Below are 23,737 nucleotides of genomic sequence, written 5' to 3'. Positions count from 1 at the left end.
GCTATTCTATTAGCCCCGGCGTCGGCCTCGGCGTGAGTTTTCTTGGTTAAAGTTTTTCGGCAACCTTTATTTTGCTTTGTTACTTTTGCTTATGTCTTACTGTAACTTCACCATGCAAACAAAGTACTGCAGGGGCTAGGCCCATTATACCCAAGGCCAAGGTCACCAGGGTGTTATGCTCAGGTTATTTGTAAGGTTTAAGGTTTTCGGCAACCTTTGTTTTTTTGTCATATCTTTGTTACTATTGCTTATATCTTACTGTAAGTTCACAAAACATTGTTCAGCATACAAACAAAGTGTGTGCAGGGTTCGAATCATTTATACCCAAGGTCAAGGTCACCAAGGTGTTATACTTAGGTTATTTTTAAGGTTAAAATTTTTCGGCAACCTTTGTTTTTCTGTCATATCTGTGTTGCTATTGCTTATATCTTACTGTAACTCCACATAAACATTGTCCAGCATACAAACAAAGTGTGTGCAGGGGCTTAGCCCATTATACTCAAGGTCAAGGACACCAAGTTGTCTTACTTGGAAATATTTTCATGTTAAAGTTTTTCGAAAGCTTCGTTTATAGACATATCTTTGGTACTTTAAAAGATAAAAATATAATTTAATTCCATCAAAATAAAGAATGTCAGTACCCCTTCCATACTTAACCTTTAACCCCTCTAAGTAATAAGGTCTTTTTATCTTTTTTGTATCTGTTTTTGGACCATTTCCTTCAATTTGATTGGCTAACATAATTTTTTTACAAGTGTGTAAAACAAATTCTTTTGTGCTGCTCCCTATGTTGGACTGCTTTTTTCACTTTTTATTTATATTGCCTGTACTTAAAAATGATTAACTTAAAAACAATTACTATAAAAAGATTTTTTTTTGTTTTACAGACTTGTAAAACCTGAAACCTCGTACACATATGTACGATAACGGCCTTCCGGCCGGCCGTTATCGGATATGTGTACTTCGGTTTCGGGTTTTAAAAGTGTGTAAACAAAAATATGACATTCATTCCTTTAATATCTTGGTGTATCTTCCTTTTAAAGTAGAGGTCTCTTATTGAGACATATATTCATTTTACTGTCATCGCCGAATAGTGGAGCGCGCTGTCTTACGTACAGCTCTTGTTTATTTAGGTCATAATATAACAGCTATAGATATGCACACGAAAAATCCATGCAATGCCATTTGTCTTAAGTTTGACTTTAAAGAACTATACCATTAAAATTTTGTCATGGAATTCGAAAAGTAAATAAAAGTAGAAAATGTGCGGTGAACAATGATGATGACTATTGTATCTAAGAAATACGTTATTTAATATTTCGCATCAATGTGCAACGACGGATAACTAATCTGTTTGTCTTGTATTATTGCAGCCTGATCCAACTGCAGACAGTCATGACAGTACTGATCTATGCCTTCAAACTTAGATTGACGGATGAAAATTCTAGTGACGTTAAAATACTCGCACGTGCCGAGGAGAGCATGTAAGTTGAAATTGATTAAATAATAGGTTTTATCAAATGTTTGGCGTCGAGGGAGTGAAATAAAGCTATTTCATAATTTTCTTTTTACACTAGTGTAACAAGGTGATACGTTGGTCGAATTGGCTTGATCTAAAACAGGTAAAGAAAGAATTTTTTTTTTGATGTTTTAGCAGGAAAAGCAAACTTGTGATAAAAAGAATAATACATTTTACAGTGGACCGGTGGGCATGTGGTAACACGCTTGTCTTTCAATCAAAAGGTCAGGGGTTCGAATTCCTGTTCTGACACTGGAATTTTTTTAATGCTCTTGTGTGCCTTTTCCACCTTATTAAGAGGCCTGTACTGGTTCTTCCCAGGAAAGATGGCTTCGCGTGTATCTGTGCTATACATCGGGCACGGTAAAGAACCGAAGAGCTAGGCTAAGTTAGCCAGACAGGCCTGTATCTAAAATAATGGCTGGTCAGATCGCTCTGTGTGTGTACTAGAAGAGGATGAATTTGGCGCCATGTGTGGCTGCGTTTGCTATGTATGTAAAGCGCATTTGAACGTAATTATCATGAAAAGGGCGCTATATAAATCTGGCAATAATAAAAAATGATAATATTAATAATAATAATAATAATAAAAATATCTTTTGCCTTTCCACATCGTATTTATTACACTCGTCGAATAAAACAGATAAAACCTCAACAGAGATTCGCATTTTATACTTTTCTTCCGCTTGTTAACAGATTCCGTATGAAAAGACATTCCCCTCTATGTAAATCACACAAACCTGATAAATCTTCCATATATGACAGAAAGTACAGACCTTTACATTATGTCAAACAGTCAAGTTTTTTTTTCCGTGTACTGGACTATTATTCAGTGGTTAAAGTATCTTTAATTCTTTTTTGCGCTCTGTTTGGCGCTCTAGTGCCTGTAATGTTGTATAAACCGTTTTTTTTTTCAGTTGTGAGTCGCAGTTCCACATATTTTCTTTTTTCTGGTTTCTTTTCATATACAGGTATAAAATTATGTGATAACAAAATAAGTACAAAACAAATTAGGTGACATTTTAACAATGGCTAGTCTAAAAAGTGATTAGAACGCATAGAATATTATACACTTGGTTTGACAGTCAATACTTTATTACGTGATATCAGAAATCAATTTCCATCGGAATTATGTCGATTTTCAGATTGAAATGTTGATGCACATTCACCTCGTTTCTTTTACAACTTCGTTTCTTTTACAACTTAAGGGATATATGGTTGTAATTAAAAGTAGTTGTTTTTTGTCATCATCAGTAATCAGGGATATCTGGAGTCTTCCTCTATCATGAACTAGTTTACCACGAGCATGTGTCAAGTATCGTTTAGTGTGTTGATCTGACATTGAATGAAAATTTTCCATCATCTATAAAGTTATGCCCCTTTTTAGAGTTGTGGGGGTTTTGTATTTGGCACAGGTAGTTTCGTATTCGGCCCGGGTACGTTTTCTAAATAAAACACGTAGTTGTTTTTTTAAACGCATATATACTGACGAGATAAAGAAACGCCTCATTGAAATCTGGCGTTATTTTTTTCCTAACGCTTTTAATTGTTGTGAAATGTAGTAAATCTACATGTACTCTGACCGACAAACACAGTGAACAAAAACGCGCGCGATTTCATTCAGCCATTTGTTCACTTCATGTACCTGATCATGATTTCCTCGTGCAGTCCGTGCATGTAAACCATGTGGTTTGATTGAACGATTTTTGCACATGTACATGTGTAATACGACACACAACCATATTTTCAGCTATTCTCTGAAAAAAACATTAGTTTTCGTAATGCCGAGGCTGAATTCTGAAGAGAGGGCTCAGGTTTTGGCTATGCTTGAATGTGGTCGAACGCAGGAACAAGTTGCTAGACGTTTTAACGTCTCTCGTTCGACAATTGTGCGTCTTATTCGACGTGTTAGAGACACGGGAACGTCTATCGATAGACCACGTTCAGGTAGACCGCGTGTAACGTCAATACGACAGGATAATTATATACGTCAACGTCATTTACGTGACAGATTTGTGACGGCGCAATCTACGTCACGTATAGTTGTAGGTAACCGTGGACGTCCAATTAGTCGACATACAGTGAGAAATCGACTCAGAGAACGCGGAATTACCTGTCGTAGGCCCTACCGCGGTCTAATTCTAACGTTACGCCACCGTCACCAACGTCTTATTTGGGCCCGCAACGATCGCGGCCAGCGTTGGCAGAACGTAGTGTTCAGTGACGAGTCGCGTTTCAACTTGTGGAACGCCGACGGACGTATCCGTGTCTATAGACGACGCCATGAACGCTACGCAAACAATTGCGTTTTGGAGCACAATCGTTACGGTGGGGGTGGAATAATGGTGTGGGCAGCAATCAACCATAGGTTTAAGTCCCAACTCGTCGTTTGCCAAGGTAATCTCACAGCCAGGCGTTACATCGACCAGATATTACGTCATGTAGTTGTCCCTTTATTCCGTCAACGTCAAGGATTACTCTATCAGCACGACAACGCGCGACCTCACGTTGCACGCGTCACCAGGGACTTTCTACAGGCTAGAAACATTAATGTTTTACCTTGGCCGGCGTGTTCACCGGACTGCAATCCGATTGAACACGCGTGGGATTATCTCGGACGGCGGTTACGCCAACGTCAACCCCAGCCAGCAAACGTCCGGGAACTGGTAGCAGCGCTGCACCAGGAGTGGGCCAGAATCCCACGGTATCTGTTACGCAACTGGTGCGGCTCTATGAGGCGTCGCCTTGCTGCTGTGGTTGCTAGCAGAGGTGGCCACACGCGCTACTGATTTTTCTAATGCAAATTCTCCGACCGGGCTATTAAAATTCAAGATTTAAGCTTAATGCGACAATGAAATGATTTCTTATTGACCATAAATTCTTGTAAAGCATCTAATTTGCGAATGGAATTGTTCTTTTCTAATTTTGAATCACGGTTAACGAAAAATTGTATACCGAGTTTGAATGAGGCGTTTCTTTATCTCGTCAGTGTATATTCAATTAGTTATTTATGATGTTTATTAAACTAAGAATTTCCGCGAAAAAGAACAATGCAGAGCCCTAGAGACGGTTGGGTCTAAAATGGACTCTTCCACGTGTTTAATACTACATACTAACTCAAATGTAAAACTTAAACTTTAAGTGAGGTATAAAGTTTCTCATCTTTCTGCACTAAGCACTAAGGTTAGGTATAAACGCTTCGGTTGGCCGCAGCAGGGGTTAATGGCTGGTGGGAACGCGCGCGACCGTCTTTTAATTATGTACGTACGTACTCGCGTCCGGTAGTTCTTCATCTTTCTGCCCTGAGCACTAAATTTAGGTCTAAACTCAAATCTTAAGCTAAACTAAAATTAGGTGTCAACTCAGCCTTCTGCACTAAGCACTAAAGTTAGGTATAAACTCAAATCCTCACCTAAACTTAAATTTAAGGTATAAACTCAAGTCTAAAATTAGGTGTAAACTCAAATCTAAAAGTAAACCTTAAGTAAGGTCCCCAACTCAAATGTAAAACTTAAACTTTAAGTGAGGTTTTAAAGTTTCTCATCTTTCTGCACTAAGCACTAAAGTTAGGTATAAACGCTTCGGTTGGCCGCAGCAGGGTTAATGCTGGTGGGAACGCGCGCGGACCGTCTTTTAATTATGTACGTACGTACTCGCGTCCGGTAGTTCTTCATCTTTCTGCCTGAGCACTAAATTAGGTCTTAAAACTCAAATCTAGCTAAAACTAAAATTAGGTGTCAACTCAGCCTTTCTGCACTAAGCACTAAGTAGGTTTAAACTCAAATCCTCACCTAAACTTAAATTTAAGTATAAACTCAAGTCTAAAATTAGGTGTAAACTCAAATCTAAAGTAAACTTAAGTATGGTTCTCACTCAAATGTAAAACTTAACTTTAGTGAGGTATAAGTTTCTCATCTTTCTGCACTAAGCACTAAAGTGGTATAAACGCTTCGGTTGGCCGCAGCAGGGGTTAATGGCACGGTGGGAACGCGCGCGACCGTATTTTAATTATGTAGGTGCGTACTCGCGTCGGTATGTTCTTCATCTTTCTGCCCTGAGCACTAAATTTAGGTCTAAACTCAAATCTTAAGCTAAACTAAAATTAATGGTGTCAACTCAGCCTTCTGCACTAAGCACAAAGTTAGGTATTAAACTCAAATCCTCACCTAAACTTAAATTTAAGTATTAAATCAATCTAAAATTAGGTAAACTCAAATCTAAAAGTAACCTTAAGTAAGGTCTCAACTCAAATGTAAAACTTAAACTTTAAGTGAGGTATAAAGTTTCTCATCTTTCTGCACTAAGCACTAAAGTTAGGTATAAACGCTTCGGTTGGCCGCAGCAGGGGTTAATGGCTGGTGGGAACGCGCGCGACCGTCTTTTAATTATGTACGTACGTACTCGCGTCCGGTAGTTCTTCATCTTTCTGCCCTGAGCACTAAATTTAGGTCTAAACTCAAATCTGAAGCTAAACTAAAATTAGGTGTCAACTCAGCCTTCTGCACTAAGCACTAAAGTTAGGTATAAACTCAAATCCTCACCTAAACTTAAATTTAAGGTATAAACTCAAATCTAAAATTAGGTCTAAACTCAAATCTAAAAGTAAACCTTAAGTAAGGTCTCAACTCAAATGTAAAACTTAAACTTTAAGTGAGGTATAAAGTTTCTCATCTTTCTGCACTAAGCACTAAAGTTAGGTATAAACGCTTCGGTTGGCCGCAGCAGGGGTTAATGGCTGGTGGGAACGCGCGCGACCGTCTTACGTACGTACGTACTCGCGTTAGGTAGCTCTTCATCTTTCTGCCCTGAGCACTAAATTTAGGTCTAAACTCAAATCTTAAGCTAAACTAAAATTAGGTGTCAACTCAGCCTTCTGCACTAAGCACTAAAGTTAGGTATAAACTCAAATCCTCACCTAAACTTAAATTTAAGGTATAAACTCAAATCTAAAATTAGGTCTAAACTCAAATCTAAAAGTAAACCTTAAGTAAGGTCTCAACTCAAATGTAAAACTTAAACTTTAAGTGAGGTATAAAGTTTCTCATCTTTCTGCACTAAGCACTAAAGTTAGGTATAAACGCTTCGGTTGGCCGCAGCAGGGGTTAATGGCTGGTGGGAACGCGCGCGACCGTCTTTTAATTATGTACGTACATACTCGCGTTACGTAGCTCTTCATCTTTCTGCCCTGAGCACTAAATTTAGGTCTAAACTCAAATCTTAAGCTAAACTAAAATTAGGTGTCAACTCAGCCTTCTGCACTAAGCACTAAAGTTAGGTATAAACTCAAATCCTCACCTAAACTTAAATTTAAGGTATAAACTCAAATCTAAAATTAGGTGTAAACTCAAATCTAAAAGTAAACCTTAAGTAAGGTCTCAACTCAAATGTAAAACTTAAACTTTAAGTGAGGTATAAAGTTTCTCATCTTTCTGCACTAAGCACTAAAGTTAGGTATAAACGCTTCGGTTGGCCGCAGCAGGGGTTAATGGCTGGTGGGAACGCGCGCGACCGTCTTTTAATTATGTACGTACGTACTCGCGTCGGTAGTTCTTCATCTTTCTGCCTGAGCACTAAATTTAGGTCTAAACTCAAATCTTAAGCTAAACTAAAATTAGGTGTCAACTCAGCCTTCTGCACTAAGCACTAAAGTTAGGTATAAACTCAAATCCTCACCTAAACTTAAATTTAAGGTATAAACTCAAATCTAAAATTAGGTCTAAACTCAAATCTAAAAGTAAACCTTAAGTAAGGTCTCAACTCAAATGTAAAACTTAAACTTTAAGTGAGGTATAAAGTTTCTCATCTTTCTGCACTAAGCACTAAAGTTAGGTATAAACGCTTCGGTTGGCCGCAGCAGGGGTTAATGGCTGGTGGGAACGCGCGCGACCGTCTTTTAATTATGTACGTACGTACTCGCGTCCGGTAGTTCTTCATCTTTCTGCCCTGAGCACTAAATTTAGATCTAAACTCAAATCTTAAGCTAAACTAAAATTAGGTGTCAACTCAGCCTTCTGCACTAAGCACTAAAGTTAGGATAAACTCAAATCCTCACCTAAACTTAAATTTAGGTATAAACTCAAGTCTAAAATTAGGTGTAAACTCAAATCTAAAAGTAAACCTTAAGTAAGGTCTCAACTCAAATGTAAAACTTAAACTTTAAGTGAGGTATAAAGTTTCTCATCTTTCTGCACTAAGCACTAAAGTTAGGTATAAACGCTTCGGTTGGCCGCAGCAGGGGTTAATGGCTGGTGGGAACGCGCGCGACCATCTTTTAATTATGTACGTACGTACTCGCGTCCGGTAGTTCTTCATCTTTCTGCCCTGAGCACTAAATTTAGGTCTAAACTCAAATCTTAAGCTAAACTAAAATTAGGTGTCAACTCAGCCTTCTGCACTAAGCACTAAAGTTAGGTATAAACTCAAATCCTCACCTAAACTTAAATTTAAGGTATAAACTCAAGTCTAAAATTAGGTGTAAACTCAAATCTAAAAGTAAACCTTAAGTAAGGTCTCAACTCAAATGTAAAACGTAAACTTTAAGTGAGGTATAAAGTTTCTCATCTTTCTGCACTAAGCACTAAAGTTAGGTATAAACGCTTCGGTTGGCCGCAGCAGGGTTAATGGCTGGTGGGAACGCGCGCGACCGTCTTTTAATTATGTACGTACGTACTCGCGTCCGGTTTAGTTCTTCATCTTTCTGCCCTGAGCACTAAATTTAGGTCTAAACTCAAATCTTAAGCTAAACTAAAATTAGGTGTCAACTCAGCCTTCTGCACTAACACTAAAGTTAGGTATAACTCAAATCCTCACCTAAACTTAAATTTAAGTTAAACTCAAGTCTAAAATAGGTGTAAACTCAAATCTAAAAGTAAACCTAAGTAAGGTCTCAACTCAAATGTAAACTTAAACTTTAAGTGAGGTTAAAGTTTTCATCTTTCTGCACTAAGCACTAAAGTTAGGTATAAACTCAAATCCTCACCTAAACTTAATTTAAGTATAAACTCAAATCTAAATTAGGTGTAAACTCAAATCTAAAAGTAAACCTTAAGTAAGGTCTCAACTCAAATGTAAAACTTAAACTTTAAGTGAGGTATAAAGTTTCTCCTCTTTCTGCACTAAGCACTAAAGTTAGGTATAAACGCTTCGGTTGGCCGCAGCAGGGGTTAATGGCTGGTGGGAACGCGCACGACCGTCTTTTAATTATGTACGTACGTACTTGTGTCCGGTAGTTCTTCATCTTTCTGCCCTGAGCACTAAATTTAGGTCTAAACTCAAATCTTAAGCTAAACTAAAATTAGGTGTCAACTCAGCCTTCTGCACTAAGCACTAAAGTTAGGTATAAACTCAAATCCTCACCTATACTTAAATTTAAAGTTTAAACTCAAATCTAAAATTAGGTGTAAACTCAAATCTAAAAGTAAACCTAAAGTTAGGTCTCAGCTCAAATGTAAAACTTAAACTTTAAGTGAGGTATAAAGTTTCTCATCTTTCTGCACTAAGCACTAAAGTTAGGTATAAACGCTTCGGTTGGCCGCAGCAGGGGTTAATGGCTGGTGGGAACGCGCACTAAATTTAGGTCTAAACTCAAATCTTAAGCTAAACTAAAATTAGGTGTCAACTCAGCCTTCTGCACTAAGCACTAAAGTTAGGTATAAACTCAAATCCTCACCTAAACTTAAATTTAAGGTTTAAACTCAAATCTAAAATTAGGTGTAAACTCAAATCTAAAAGTAAACCTAAAGTAAGGTCTCAACTCAAATGTAAAACTTAAACTTTAAGTGAGGTATAAAGTTTCTCATCTTTCTGCACTAAGCACTAAAGTTAGGTATAAACGCTTCGGTTGGCCGCAGCAGGGGTTAATGGCTGGTGGGAACGCGCCGCGACCGTCTTTTAATTATGTACGTATGTACTCGCGTCCGGTAGTTCTTCATCTTTCTGCCCTGAGCACTAAAATTTAGGTCTAAACTCAAATCTTAAGCTAAACTAAAATTAGGTGTCAACTCAGCCTTCTGCACTAAGCACTAAAGTTAGGTATTAAACTCAAATCCTCACCTAAACTTAAATTTAAGGTATAAACTCAAGTCTAAAATTAGGTGTAAACTCAAATCTAAAAGTAAACCTTAAGTAAAGTCTCAACTCAAATGTAAAACTTAAACTTTAAGTGAGGTATAAAGTTTCTCATCTTTCTGCACTAAGCACTAAAGTTAGGTATAAACGCTTCGGTTGGCCGCAGCAGGGGTTAATGGCTGGTGGGAACGCGCACGACCGTCTTACGTAATTACGTACGTACGTACTCGCGTTAGGTAGCTCTTCATCTTTCTGCCCTGAGCACTAAATTTAGGTCTAAACTCAAATCTTAAGCTAAACTAAAATTAGGTGTCAACTCAGCCTTCTGCACTAAGCACTAAAGTTAGGTATAAACTCAAATCCTCACCTAAACTTAAATTTAAGGTATAAACTCAAGTCTAAAATTAGGTGTAAACTCAAATCTAAAAGTAAACCTTAAGTAAGGTCTCAACTCAAATGTAAAACTTAAACTTTAAGTGAGGTATAAAGTTTCTCATCTTTCTGCACTAAGCACTAAAGTTAGGTATAAACGCTTCGGTTGGCCGCAGCAGGGGTTAATGGCTGGTGGGAATGCGCGCGACCATCTTTTAATTATGTACGTACGTACTCGCGTCCGGTAGTTCTTCATCTTTCTGCCCTGAGCACTAAATTTAGGTCTAAACTCAAATCTTAAGCTAAACTAAAATTAGGTGTCAACTCAGCCTTCTGCACTAAGCACTAAAGTTTAGCTGGTTGTTCAGGGGTTAATGGCTGGTGGGAACGCGTGCGACCGTCTTTCGTACGTATGTACTCGCACGCGATAATTCTTCATCTTTCTGCCCTGAGCACTAAAATTATGTGTGAACTCAAATCTTATACTAAACTTAAATTAGGTGTTAACTCGGCTTTCTGCACTAAGCACTAAAGTTAGGTATAAACTCAAATCCTCACCTAAACCTAAATTAGGTCGGAACTCAAATCTAAAAGTAAACCTTAAGTAAGGCCTCAACTCAATCCTAAAACTTAAACTTTAAGTGAGGTATGAAGTTTATCATCTTTCTGCACTAAGCACTAAAGTTAGGTATAAACGCTTCGCTTGGCCGCAACTTGGTCCGAGGCCGTTTTTATATATTTTCACATTTTTCAGTTTTGGCTCCCCCAGCCCCGCCCCAGACGTTGACTTTTAGATCGGACCGGTAGCCTTTGTAGAGGGGGTTGTCCCCGCCCAACACGGGTGGCCGGCATTCCGGGAAAACTCTTGTTTGTGGGGAACCCGCGGTAAGATGCGAGGCTGGGGCGACCTAAAATCCTTACAGCAGTTAATAGGTGAACCCTACGGGGTCTTAACTTTGGGACGGGACCGGGTGGCCGTTGTAGAGGGTGACGGTCTTTGGTGGGCCAGCATAGCAGCTGCCCAGGGAAAATTCTTGTTTACTCGTGACCGGGTCTCGAAGTTGGTCCGAGGCCGTTTTGGGAAATTACATATTTTTTTTAGTTTGGGCACCCCCAGGGAACAGAATACTTTGCAGACAAATACTGCAGACACTATACACAAAGAAGGATTTTGCAGACAACATAGGTAAAGAAGGATATTGGATTTTGCAGAGACTATATGTAAAGAACAAAAGGTGTGAATGTCTATATGGATGGTTGAGTGAACTGATAATATTTTTATTATGTCACTGACTTTGTACTTAAGACCAAGATTTAAATGGGACTTGTGGTTTATAAAATATTCAAAATATTATTTACAATTATTAATAATATTAATAATAACAAATGGTAATAATGATAGAAATTTAATATTAATAATATAATCATTATTTGTTCTTATTATTAATGGTTTTTGGTTGCGGGTTTATCCCGCTACCAAAGTTAGGTGTATTTCTGACAATCATGTAGTATCTTTATTTGATTCCAAATCACATCCAAAGGAAGGATGTTCATGTGCTACACAAAGTAGTCCCATTCAAGAAGAGTGCGGATGAATTATCAATGAACAAGTAACTCTTATTCTTCCTCTATCCATTCACACTGGCCATTTAGATTATATAAGATATGCCAATGATTAGGTATTCCAGCCCATGGTTACATCACTGACTTCCCGCTGTTCATGTAAGGTCAGGCAGAGTTTATCTTAGATATGAGGCACATCAGTATTTGTTTCTTATACATATATATTTATAGATTTGCATTTTAAATGAAAATATTTCTAGCAAAATCGGCAACCACCAGACATCTCAAGGCTTTGATTATTATTAATTGTATTATTTGAAATAACACTTCGAATATAATCTATAACTATAATTCTCATTTAAATCTTATTATTAATAACAGATAAATATTAAATGGCATAAGGTCATATAAGGGAGTTTGTAACACTTTGACAGATTCAAATAACACAAGAAAAGTGAATATTTCTGGTTTCTTTTACTCTGATATCATTTTTTAAAAATATTTATTCTTTATTCGGATCTTTATTCTTACCTGTCTGCAAAATTCAACTGATTATCATTACATTATTATGTCTATTCTTTATTTCTACTTGTCTGCAAAATTCAACATTATATAAACATGTTCATTGTTATATCAGTCTATGCTCTGTTTCTATTGTCTGCAAAATGCAGTTACTGTTGATTGTACAGTATTCCATAACTTTAGTCTTAATTAAGTCTTACTTGTCTGCAAAATTCAACCGCAGTCTGTTTGCAAAATACAGTTAATGTTGCGGTTTTATTATTATATCAATTTATTCTTTATTTCTCCTTGTCTGCAAAATACAACTGATATATGATAGAAATGCATAGGTTTATTCTTACTTGTCTGCAAAATTCAACTGATTTATGATATAAATGCATAGGTTTATTTTTACTTTTCTGCAAAATTCAATTGATATATGATAGAAATACATAGGTGTATTCTTACTTGTCTGCAAAATTCAACTGATTTATGATACAAATACATAGGTGTATTCTTACTTGTCTGCAAAATTCAATTGATTTATGATACAAATACATAGGTTTATTCTTTATTCTTACTTGTCTGCAAAATTCAACTGATATATGATAGAAATACATAGGTTTATTCTTACTTGTCTGCAAAATTCAATTGATTTATGATACAAATACATAGGTTTATTCTTTATTCTTACTTGTCTGCAAAATTCAACTAATATGTGATAAAAATGCATAGGTTTATTCTTACTTGTCTGCAAAATTCAAGTGTATGTTGCTATATATACGGTATTCATTAAGCTTATTCTTTATCCTTACTTGTCTGCAAAATTTAACTACAGTATGTCTGCAAAATGCAGTTAATGTTGCTGTTTTATTATATATCAATTTAATCATTATTTCTACTTGTCCGCAAAATTAAACAGACCTCTGTCTGCAAAATACAGTAACTGTTGTACTACTATATCTTATCAGATTTTGCATTATTTCTACTTCTCATCAAAATTCTTAAATTTTAATTAAAATTAAAAGTCACTGATAAAATAGGACTCTCCATATATGCATATGTCGAAAATATGCATGCATAGTTTGATGTATAGTATATTAGTTGCCGATACGGTCTGCGTAATTATATGTTCTTGAACCTAGTGTTCTTTTCATGTTTGCTTTACCCGTTCATGTGCGCCTCTATATATATCTTCGGCGGTATTTTGCATCGTTAACTGTGGAAATTGTCTGTCCGTGAACTGAGTTATAGAGCAAAATATCTGTCTCGGCGAACGGACTCAAAAATAAAATGTAATAAATACTTTACGGTCAGGGTGTTTCAGGAGGTATTTTGGTTTGCCCGATACAGAACTACTGGCCCAGCCTCTCCACTACATGTACATATAATATTGTGGACCTGGCACTTACTTGTGTAAAACTACGTTGTTACGTGTATACCGCATCTCCACATTCTAGGCCTATCATAGTTTGTGGAAATATAGGAGGAGGACATACTGCAAGGTACTTGATCGGTCATATAATCAGAACATAGCTGCGTCTGGTAGGTAACGTAATCAAATAGAGGGCCCAGGACATATTTCATAATTTAATGACCATGCTCAGTTATATTCACACAATTTTTGATCGAGTACCTTGCCGTGTACTATTTAGGTCTAGCTTGCGAAGTTATTGCGTAGTTTAACACAAGTAAGTGCCAGGTCCACAATATCTTATGTATTGGAGCGGCCGGGCCGATAGTTCTGTATCGGGCAAACCAAAATTACCTCCTGAATTGAAATCCCAGACCCTAAAGTATTTATTACATTTTGTTTTCGAGTCCGTTGCCAGAGACACAGATATTTGGCTCTGTAACTCAGTTCACGTACATGATTCAAAGACAGACAATTTCCACAATTAACGATGCAAAATACCGCCGAAGATATATATATATAGAGGCACACATGAACAAGTAAAACAAACACGAAAAGAACACTAGGTTCAATAACATATAATTAATTTACGCAGACCGTATCGGCAGCTAATATGCTATACACCAAACTATGCATGTATATTTCCGACATTCACAGGTCAACACACATAAGCAACCGTCTTCGGATTTAGAAGAGATACGTTGACTCTTTCGTGGAAATGTTCTACAGCGTCATATGTAAGCTTAAAGCTGTGCTCGTTTCTAATATGTTATCCCTTTAATATACATGTATATATTTTTTTGAAATAATGTGACATATAATTGGCAAGTATTTCCAGCTCGTTAATTCTTTATCCAGGTACTATTTAAGCTCAAGATCTGTAGAGTTCTAAAAAGTCTAATTCACCACATATGTAGCCCATGCACAACATATGTAGCCCATTCGGTTTTTCGCCCAAAAACATTTTTCTAGCAAAGTGATCACCATAATTTTCTTTTTCTGGGTGAGGTTTTGCATTCGGAAGGTTTCCAGGGCAAAATTTAAGCAGGCGCAGGGTAATTACAACATATTTCAATCTGTTGATAAAAATGTTGCTAATTTTCAGTCATACCGCTTCACGGAGGATAAGTTTTTCTCTGTCATTTCTACAAATACAGGTAAGGTACATGCACTTACGTGCTAGTCAATGTATAGTCGGTTGCACTGCATCGCGATTTTTTGGCAAAACAATGTTATTTCCACAAAATTCATTCACAAATAAAAACCACCTGTTTCTCTGCGAAATTTTTACCACATATGTAGGCCTACTACCGGAAGCACAACATATGAATTTAAGCGGTGCCCATTTGGGAATACATATGTTGGATCCCCTCCCGTGACTTAATCCTGTAAAAACTACTTCGATGGTGATAGGTTCCCAGTTTAAAATAAGATATTCTGCCTCTCTGAATCTAACAACTAGTGAATAACTGTCGTATAAATTTTGTCACTAATCAAAAACTTTTAGGTGTACATATCGATCAGCATTTAAAGTTGGATGTTCACATAGTAAATGTCTGCCTATAATGGCGCGCATAATCACATGATAAATCTTTTATTGACATTTAGGTAGATCTAGCACTTCCATGATGAAATAATAATGTAACAGAATTCGTCATGGAAACTAATTAAAGCAATACACAACCACCACAGATCGAGTCAGTCATTGATTTAATCATGTTTTAATTATTGCTAATATAAATCTAGAACATGCAATACATTGTACATATAACACATTAGAATAAACACACATATGATGAAGATTATTTAAGTAAAAATCAAATGGGTTGGACCACAAGTTTTTCTAACATTAATGACGGTCCTCCCCTGAAATAAGTAGGCTAATGTAACAAAATGATCCGAGTTGTGTTTAAGCTAGATCTAAATGTTTTATATGCAATATTTTATATTTACTTTTGGAGAAAAAAAACAACAAAAACGCAACAAAGATAAGCTTTGAAATGAAATATCAAATTTAATTAGATCTAATAAAAAAAGAGGAAGTGACTCAAATCAGGCCCTCCTATGTATCATTTTAGTAGTGTCAGATCTACGTAGATCTAGATCTAGATCTATTCTTCTTTTGATTTAATTCTGCATTGACAACTTTTTTCAAGAAAATGTAAGTTACATGCATTAAAACTGATTTAGTTGTGTTCTGCAACGATTGCAAGTTTATCAATTTATACAGGATATTGGTAGGATCAAGTTAACTCGTAATAATCTAAGTGATCACCAACAAAATCCGCATAGCAACTAATCACGTGACTATGCGAATTTCCATATATTAATACTCGCACTATTTTTGGAAAATAATGAAATTGTTTCTAGATGAAATTGATTGACATTAATGATAGATCTATTTACCGAATGTTTTGTCTGTATCTTTATCTATCCATCAGCGAATTCAAACGCGAAGTTTTTTGAAAATCAGAACTGGATATCGTAACTATTTTGTACTGAAAACAACATGGCGGATGCTCTTGGGCACAGGTGTTTTCGCAAAAATGAAAAGAATTTAAAGTGTTCTGACATTTATTAGCATTTTTAATTAAAAATCTTGATTGAAGTAAGTTGAAAATGAAAGGTGCCTGTACATATGTAGCGATTTATTGTTCTCGTAAATCCCCGTTTTATAAGAAATTTCAGTTGATAAACTGTGTTGTTTTCTCGCACTCAAAATAATTCGAACCAGTATTCCTGAGATGGCAGAAGCGGATACTTCTGTTGTATTACGAGCTAGTTTTAGCATGTGTTCTAGCCATTTGGTAAATGAAATTAATTTGATTAAACATAGGCAGAACCCCATTTGTTTCCCTTAGCAGTTCGAACCATAACATACTGACTGGTGAGAAACTGATGACGACGTACGTCATGCGAAGTTTCTAGTCAAAAATAATTTGATGGTCAAATTGTTTTATAATTGTTGCTGGCAATCTAACCATCAAAACAGAAGGACCAAAATAATGGAGTATAAATCACAGTCATGTAAAGTTACTGGTTTTATCGCTTGCGAATATTGCCCTGTAGGGTAAATCCGTAGAAAGTCGGACATCGTAAAACCTCGGACAGTTAACAGAAAAACATGTTTATCTAACTAAATCCGCCGTTACAGGTCCAAAAGGCTTATTTTTAGTGTCATATAGCCCCTTGCTTTATCTAATAATACAGCTGCCTCAACTTTACAATGGCACCGTTTACGTATACACATTAGTCAGTGACGTAACACACACATCCTATACCAAATTTCGCGCTATATCACAAGGCGGGTCATTTGAATCCTTGGGTGCAATCAGTGATTGTCATTTTATTCATGCAAAAGCTTCCATATAAATGATCTTATCGAAACCATAATTATTGAAAATGTAATAAAAATGATATTTTGTAAAAAGAAACGGGAAAATAAATGTAAATTTTGAGAAAAACTGAGTGTCCGAAGTTTAACTATCTTTTTTGCATTGTAGTTAAAAGTCGGACGAATAAAAATGCAGCTTTCTAAATAGCAAGATGAATCGCATCGACGTCCGATTTCAATTAGGCTAATTGACAGAACTTGAAACCCTTTCTGACGTTGACGATAGTTATACGTCAGATGTTTCTGACCCCAAATATGGAAAGACAGTTTAATCAGGGCGTTCGGTTGACCCAAGATCCCGGGTTTTGACGCGCGAAAATCGGGAAACACTCGTATTTGATGAGCCCCGTTCGTCGGCTTGTCTCTATGTGTCTCTTGTTCGAGTGTTCAGTCCCTTAATTAAAATCCCAATGAATATCAATTCAATATTGTTCGTTTGTTTGTATTTGCGTTTATTTATAGTCGCCACCGGAAACCCATATGGGCGACTCCTCCAGAAGAGTATTAGTCATTTTAGGTTTTTGGAGGATAGTGCAAGATACAGAAAGATGCCCCAGTTCCAGAAGCTTCTCCTGGTTCTTTAAAGTGCCAAGTGTAAAGTACTTATACACGGGACCTCGGTTTAAAGTCTCATCCGAAAGACTGTTAGTAATTTTAGTTGGCCAGCCCCGGGAATCGAACCCGCTACCTCGAGATTACAAGTCTCGTGCTCTACCGATTGAGGTAACAGGGCTGGCTAAATATTGTTCGCCGACACAAGCGCAAGTATAGCAGTAGGCGGAGCGTCGTATATTAATTAGCTACTGACAGATGTCAATCACACCACGCACTGAACGACACGTGGTCATTTCGTGGTTTGTATTCAGTACAATAATGCCCAGTCAAAATCAAAGGTGTTTATTAATCAATGTGTAAAAGTTAATTGCCTTAGATTATCGTGTTTGTACCACTCATTAATTAGCGCTTATTAGCTAAGTTAGTTTATTAGTTATTTTATTAGCGTTAATTATATGTCTTGCCAAGCGTTGAATTCTCCATGTGAGGAAGCCATCCAGCTAGCTTACGAAAAGTCGGTGGTTCCAAAGAAGTATAAAATTATTTTTATAGCTCTTTGGTGGTTCTACCCAGGTGCCCGCTCGTGATGAAATAATGCACGGGGGGTTTCTTGGTGTCTTCCTCCACCAGCAAAGCTAGACTATCCCCATCTGACTTATAACTGTGTCGGCGCGACGATAAACCAAACGAAATGAAATGAAATATCAATATAAATCTGCAACTTTAATAATCAAAATGAATTACAGACACCCAAATTCTCTTGATTATTTAATTTTTCTTCCAAACCGAAAAAAATATCAAGGAACAAACGAAAGAGGCGTTTCGTGCTTATTAATTTATTGCAAAATAACCTGTTAATAAAAAATCACCAGAGTAGATCTGTCAAGCTATTTGAAATTCAGCAGAATCAATAAATTGGTTAAGCATGTGTACCCGTTTATTTTGTAATCTGATAATAAATAATCCGCATGGAACGGTCTGTTTTAAGATTAATTAAGACATGAGTTGAAGGAAGTGAAAACATGTGATAACATAGTCGTTATTATATAAATGGTATGTCGAAACATATCTCAAGATCATTTTGTGCCGGTTCGATACTTCGTTATTTATTTGGTGTTACTCGGTTATTAGGTTCGAACAAAGAGCTATAAAATAAATATTTCATACTTCTTTGGTTCGAATGAAAATGTTAACAATCGGGAGAATTCTGGTATCTATGAACAATTTAGATTCAAGTTTTGGTTTAATATTGGTTGAATCTTATTTGATTGTTTATTTGCAAAAAAATTTAAGACGTAAATGACACACAACATCTGGAAAAAGAAGGTATTTACCCCTAGAAAACACCTAACAGGATTGTCAAGGGGTACGGATCCGTACTTCTAGAATCAGAATCTAGAGGTACGGATCCGTACCCCTAGACAATTACATATAAAGTCAAATTATTTCATGATAACCGTGCGCTTACAGTTGTTCATTTAAAAAAAAATCGTGTTATGTCCGAGTTTTGACAACTAAAAAATACATGTCCGAGTTTCTACTACAGCATGTCCGAGTTTCAGCTACACTGTCCGAGTCATGCCGTTTCACCCGAAGGTACATTTTCTTCGTATTTTTCGGAATGCTTCAGACATTAGCGTGCAATTGGATACGAAATGGGAAACTAATGCTGTTATAAGTAAAGGGAAGTAATCCAAAGGAAGCTATCGCCATTTAGTAAAGTATAGCAATCTGTCAAGTTTGTTCATTCGAATTTTGTCCGAGTTTCTACGGATTTACCCTAGAGTGTAGACGCGGTAAACATTATCTATCTTCCGTTGACGTCAAACCCCTTGCGGGAACGTAGATGGTTTGCGCGTCAAAATCAAAAAGAGAAAGAATATAGTGATAAAAATTTAGAGTGGAAGAAACTAAAAATGACTTTGGTGATATAAAAAGGTTAAAACTTGAGTTTGCAGGATAACTAGGGCGAGGCATGTTCAAGGCTGCCAACTGCAGCACTGAACTGCTCTAGGGTAGGGAGGTGGGCGACACTGGGTAGAAGTTGGTTCCAATGGTACACTGTTCTCGGAAAATAAGAAAACATTAATCGAGTACAGTAAATATGTTCATAGGTTTAAATCACCTGATAATTTGTAATTCTGGAAATTATTTGATAATTTTTACAGTCTGATCATGGTCTGCACTGTTCGCTTTTCAGTCAAACACCCCTTCAAATTATAAATGGTACTGTCCAAATTGAAAGATGGACCAGTCCATGATAGAAATTTAGCATGGTAAGGGTTAACATTTAGGGTAATATTCCTCCTTCTGGGACAACAATTCGAATAGTCAAGCATTCAGGCTGTCCTAAGGACAGCTTTTGTTATATACAAGCTTGTATATTTCGTCAAATGTAAATTGTGTGAGGTATGCGTAACAGGGTTCATTCAGTAGAATGGTAAACTGGTGATATAAGAAGGTATTCTTATCAAGAAAACATTGTTCTTATGCAAAAGAATTTACTTTGCTCTTTTTGCTGTGTATATAATATTATATTTAGTATATGAATGCGGGCTTACAGTCTAGGATGTGCGCACCCTGCTGCGATTACAACTCGGAAAGGTGCAGGATATGGAATAGTCTAGCGTGATTATTGCAAATGTGTGTCCTAGAATAAACATTAAATAGATAGGACACACATATCTGTCTCTGCATTACCTTAATTAATAAGGCATCCCTGTAACTGTTAAATGTGAGCACATTTCATTGAAACTATTCTTGATGTAATCACATGTGGCGAAACATTATTTTACCATTAATTTATTTTGTACTTCAGATAATCGTTTAAAAGAAGGAAAAATGGTGAAGTTAACAATAGATTTAATTGCACGAGGGACATCGGGCTACACAAAGAAAAAACGAGATGAAACAATGCATCAGTATTTAAAAAGACTGACTCATTTGTATCTAGAAAATAAAGGCATAGATGAAGTGGTAAGTTTCATATTTATTCCAAACAGAGTTCAAATTCTTAGATTGTTGCTATTGTTTTATCATTTAGATGTGAGATGCACATAATTTACGTAAATTACATAATTTAATAAAATTGGGAATTATTTTTTACAGGGAGATGATATGTCACTATGTAGGAATCTGTCAGTGCTGTATCTGTATGATAACCAGTTAACACACATTCCAAGTCTTCACCAGAATCAGCATCTTACTATGATATATCTACAGAATAACAATATCAGCAGGATAGAGGGACTCGCGCACCTTATACGCTTAACTAAACTGTAAGTTATGTACCATTTTTCAGTTCTGACAAGATTATTAAATTTTGTGAAAAATCCGAAGTTTAAATAATGTACGAGCGTGTATTCTAATTCATACAGTTTTTTTTAAGATTTTAAAATGTTATTTCATACAAGAAATTACTAGATTACAGAGTGAATGATTAAACTAGTGTTAATAAGATGAACACTATAGTGTAAAAAACTGCCAAGAAACTCCGAATATCTGTGTACTATTATGTTACTGTGTAAATGTGTCAGCATTTATGTATTTCAGGTCTTTAGAGGGAACGCTAAAGGCTTAATTGTGTCAAAATTGATTTATTTGAGATCTCTGTGGGTAATGCTAAAGGCTTAATTGGGACAGCATTATATATTTCAGATATTTAGGGGTAATGCTAAAGGTATAATTGGGACAGCATTATGTATTTAAGATCTATTCTAGGGGTAATTCTAAAGGCTTATCTGGGACAGCATTATATATTTCAGATCTATACTAGGGGTAATTCTAAAAGCATTATATATTTCAGATCTTTAGCAAGTAATGCTACAGACTTACGAGTGCCAACATTTATATATTTCAGATATTTAGGAGGGAATGCTATAACTGTGATCGAAGGTTTAGAGAAACTGGACAGGTTACAAGAACTCCATGTTGAAAATCAAGCTCTCCCTCCTGGAGAAAAACTCTTATTTGACCCCAGATCAATAAGGGCAATTTCTGTAAGTATCAGATTTCTGCAGTTAAACTTATTACTCCACAAGTAATGACTATATTTTTTATTGCATATAAATAATGATATTTGTCATTCAGTTGTTATGATCTTGCTTTCTGTTGAAATAACTAACAACTTCCCACAATGATAATGATTCGGTGCTATCAGATTTCCAGTTGTGTTGACACAGGAAAAAAATATTGTTAACACAACTTTTTTGTTAATTAGGAAATTCCTGTTGTAGAGATTATTTACACAATAGATTAAAAGCAAATACAACAGAAGCCTTACACTTACTTGATATCAATGGTTGTATAGGTGCATAGGTTTTAAAGACTGAATGAAAAGCAATACCAAGATTTTTGTTTAAAAGAAAAATTGAAAGTTATTTTGTGAAATTGTTATTTGCTGAGTACTAATTTTTGTGCATTTTGCTATTGTGCCAGTTCTTAAGCGGAACAAAATCCCAACAAACATGTAAAGTTATCATTTAGTTTATCTTTAAATCTTAAAATAATAATATACTCATTCGTATCTCCATGAAGTTGCTTTACTTTGCCAAAATTTCTAAATTGTATGCCGACAAAATTGAATTAGTTTACAGTATTTATATAATTTTGTAAGTATATTGATGATATTGGCTTATTAAATTCTGTATTGGAACATCTTTGTAAGTGAAGGGCTTCTGTGGCTCAGTGATTATTGTCGCTGACTTTGAACTATTTGCCTCTTACAGCCACAGACACTTGGGGTCAGGAAGCCCCACCCACCCCACTGCTCCACCCGTGGTTATGTTTAGTGAATATTTTTTAGCATTTTATCATGTATTGAGCATAGGTGACAATCATAAAATGCATTTTGTAACAATTTCAGCGTGTTTTAAAAATGCATTTTTTACCATCAATGCTCTTAAAATAAGAAAGACTTCCAACAGTGAAGCTGACACTGGGAACATTTGCTTGCCGCTTGAACCCGCGCATCATAAACCGTGTACGAAAATTAATACGCTTATGACTATATTATTCCGGATCATCATTTCCTATGATAAAAATCCAAGTTTGGTACCCGCGTATGATATATGCAGTGCAAAGCAGGGATCAATTCGCAGGGAAGTGTTCCATACAAGTAAGATTAATTGATTTATGATAGTTATTGATTTCTCGTTGGAACTCGAACATTAGTTGTCAGGACCAGTGTCATTTGACAGAATGGTTACAGAATCGTCCATTGATACCAGGGATTCATAGGCAGGTGCAAATTTAAAAGTTAAATCGACTATTGATTTCTAGTGTCTCACTGTTCCAAGTCTTCATATTTTAAGAGTATTGATGGTAAAAAATGCATTTTTAAAACACGCTGAAATTGTTACAAAATGCATTTTATGATCGTCACCTATGCTCAATACATGTTAAAATGCTAAAAAATATTCACTAAACTTAACCATGGGCGGAGGAGAGTGGGGTGGGTGGAAGTATCCTGACCCCAAGTGTCTGTGCTAACAGGTGTAGGTTCCAGCTTAGTGTTGAGAATTCTTTTGTATGAGAAGTCCACCTATCTTGCCTGTGAAGAGATGGAGGTTCAACTGCTTAAGTCTTAACAATGCCTGTAAAGGCACCTGGTGTCTTCCTCCACAATCAAAAGCTTTAAATCATGTTATGTCTTAAATTGTGTCGTAATTAAAATGCAACAAAACAAACAAACTTGGTTATTAACATTCCAATACATTCCATAAAAATATACTGATTTTTCCGCTGAATTAAAAATGGTATTCAATTGCTTAACCTTTAGCCTGCTGGCAGCAAGTGATTCCGCTTTTGTGACCAGTGCAGACCAAGATTAGCCTGCACGTCCATGCAGACTGATGAGGGTCTGCCCTGTTAGCTGTTCGGTCAGTAAAATTTCAGTTAACAACCCTTCGATTAATAAACGGTATTGCTGAAATTGAATGATGGACCAGTCCATTTTAGAAATTTAGCATGGTAAAGGTTTAAATAATACATATTTTTCAAATTTCTTCCCTTTATATTTCAGGGTTCACTAAAAGTGCTTAATGTCAGTGGCAATAATTTAGACAGTATAAAAGACCTTGAGTGTTTAAATCAGTTATCACATTTTCTTGCAATAGACAACCAGTTAAATGATATGAAAGAACTTGCACATGTTCTCGGACAGTGGTATTACCTTAATCGTTTGGATTTAATGGGTAACCCCTTGTGTCACAAAGCAAAATACCGGGACAGAGTGATAGTGATGGCTAAACAGTTAGGTAAGTTGTTGTTATCAGGCTTCTGATATAAAGCTGTGTGCATTTAAATAACAGTCTCCTAGCATGTTAAAGATCTGAGGGAGCATTTAGGAAAT

At 36.2% G+C, this 23,737-nt stretch overlaps 1 protein-coding gene and 1 long non-coding RNA gene across 28 annotated transcripts in view; both read left to right on the top strand.

The window, feature by feature from the left end:
* The window catches only part of LOC123524733 (protein phosphatase 1 regulatory subunit 42-like), a 61,242-nt gene that overhangs the window by 4,492 nt on the left and 33,013 nt on the right, over positions 1–23,737 (top strand). For 26 of the 27 annotated variants that reach the window (XR_006681334.2, XR_006681335.2, XR_006681332.2 and 23 more), the window contains exons 2-6: positions 1,374–1,484; positions 20,204–20,361; positions 20,494–20,663; positions 21,245–21,383; positions 23,408–23,642. Coding sequence is in view for 21 of the 27 variants with exons in the window: in XM_053538522.1 (XP_053394497.1) it covers positions 1,436–1,484; positions 20,204–20,361; positions 20,494–20,663; positions 21,245–21,383; positions 23,408–23,642 (751 nt within the window). In the remaining 6 variants the exon portion in view is untranslated. Of the gene's footprint in view, positions 1–1,373; positions 1,485–15,757; positions 16,045–20,203; positions 20,362–20,493; positions 20,664–21,244; positions 21,384–23,407; positions 23,643–23,737 lie in introns of those variants that run through there. The other variant, XM_053538523.1, reaches the window with a different exon arrangement.
* Positions 4,721–6,641, top strand: LOC128555632 (uncharacterized). Its single transcript, XR_008370228.1, has 2 exons — positions 4,721–5,008; positions 5,758–6,641. It is a non-coding gene; the product is annotated as an uncharacterized LOC128555632 (long non-coding RNA).

The sequence above is a fragment of the Mercenaria mercenaria genome, chromosome 3, assembly GCF_021730395.1.
Source record: "Mercenaria mercenaria strain notata chromosome 3, MADL_Memer_1, whole genome shotgun sequence".
NCBI classification, from domain to species: domain Eukaryota; kingdom Metazoa; phylum Mollusca; class Bivalvia; order Venerida; family Veneridae; genus Mercenaria; species Mercenaria mercenaria.
Note: the sequence above shows the minus strand (reverse complement) of the source record. Positions and strands in the feature narration are given on the sequence as shown.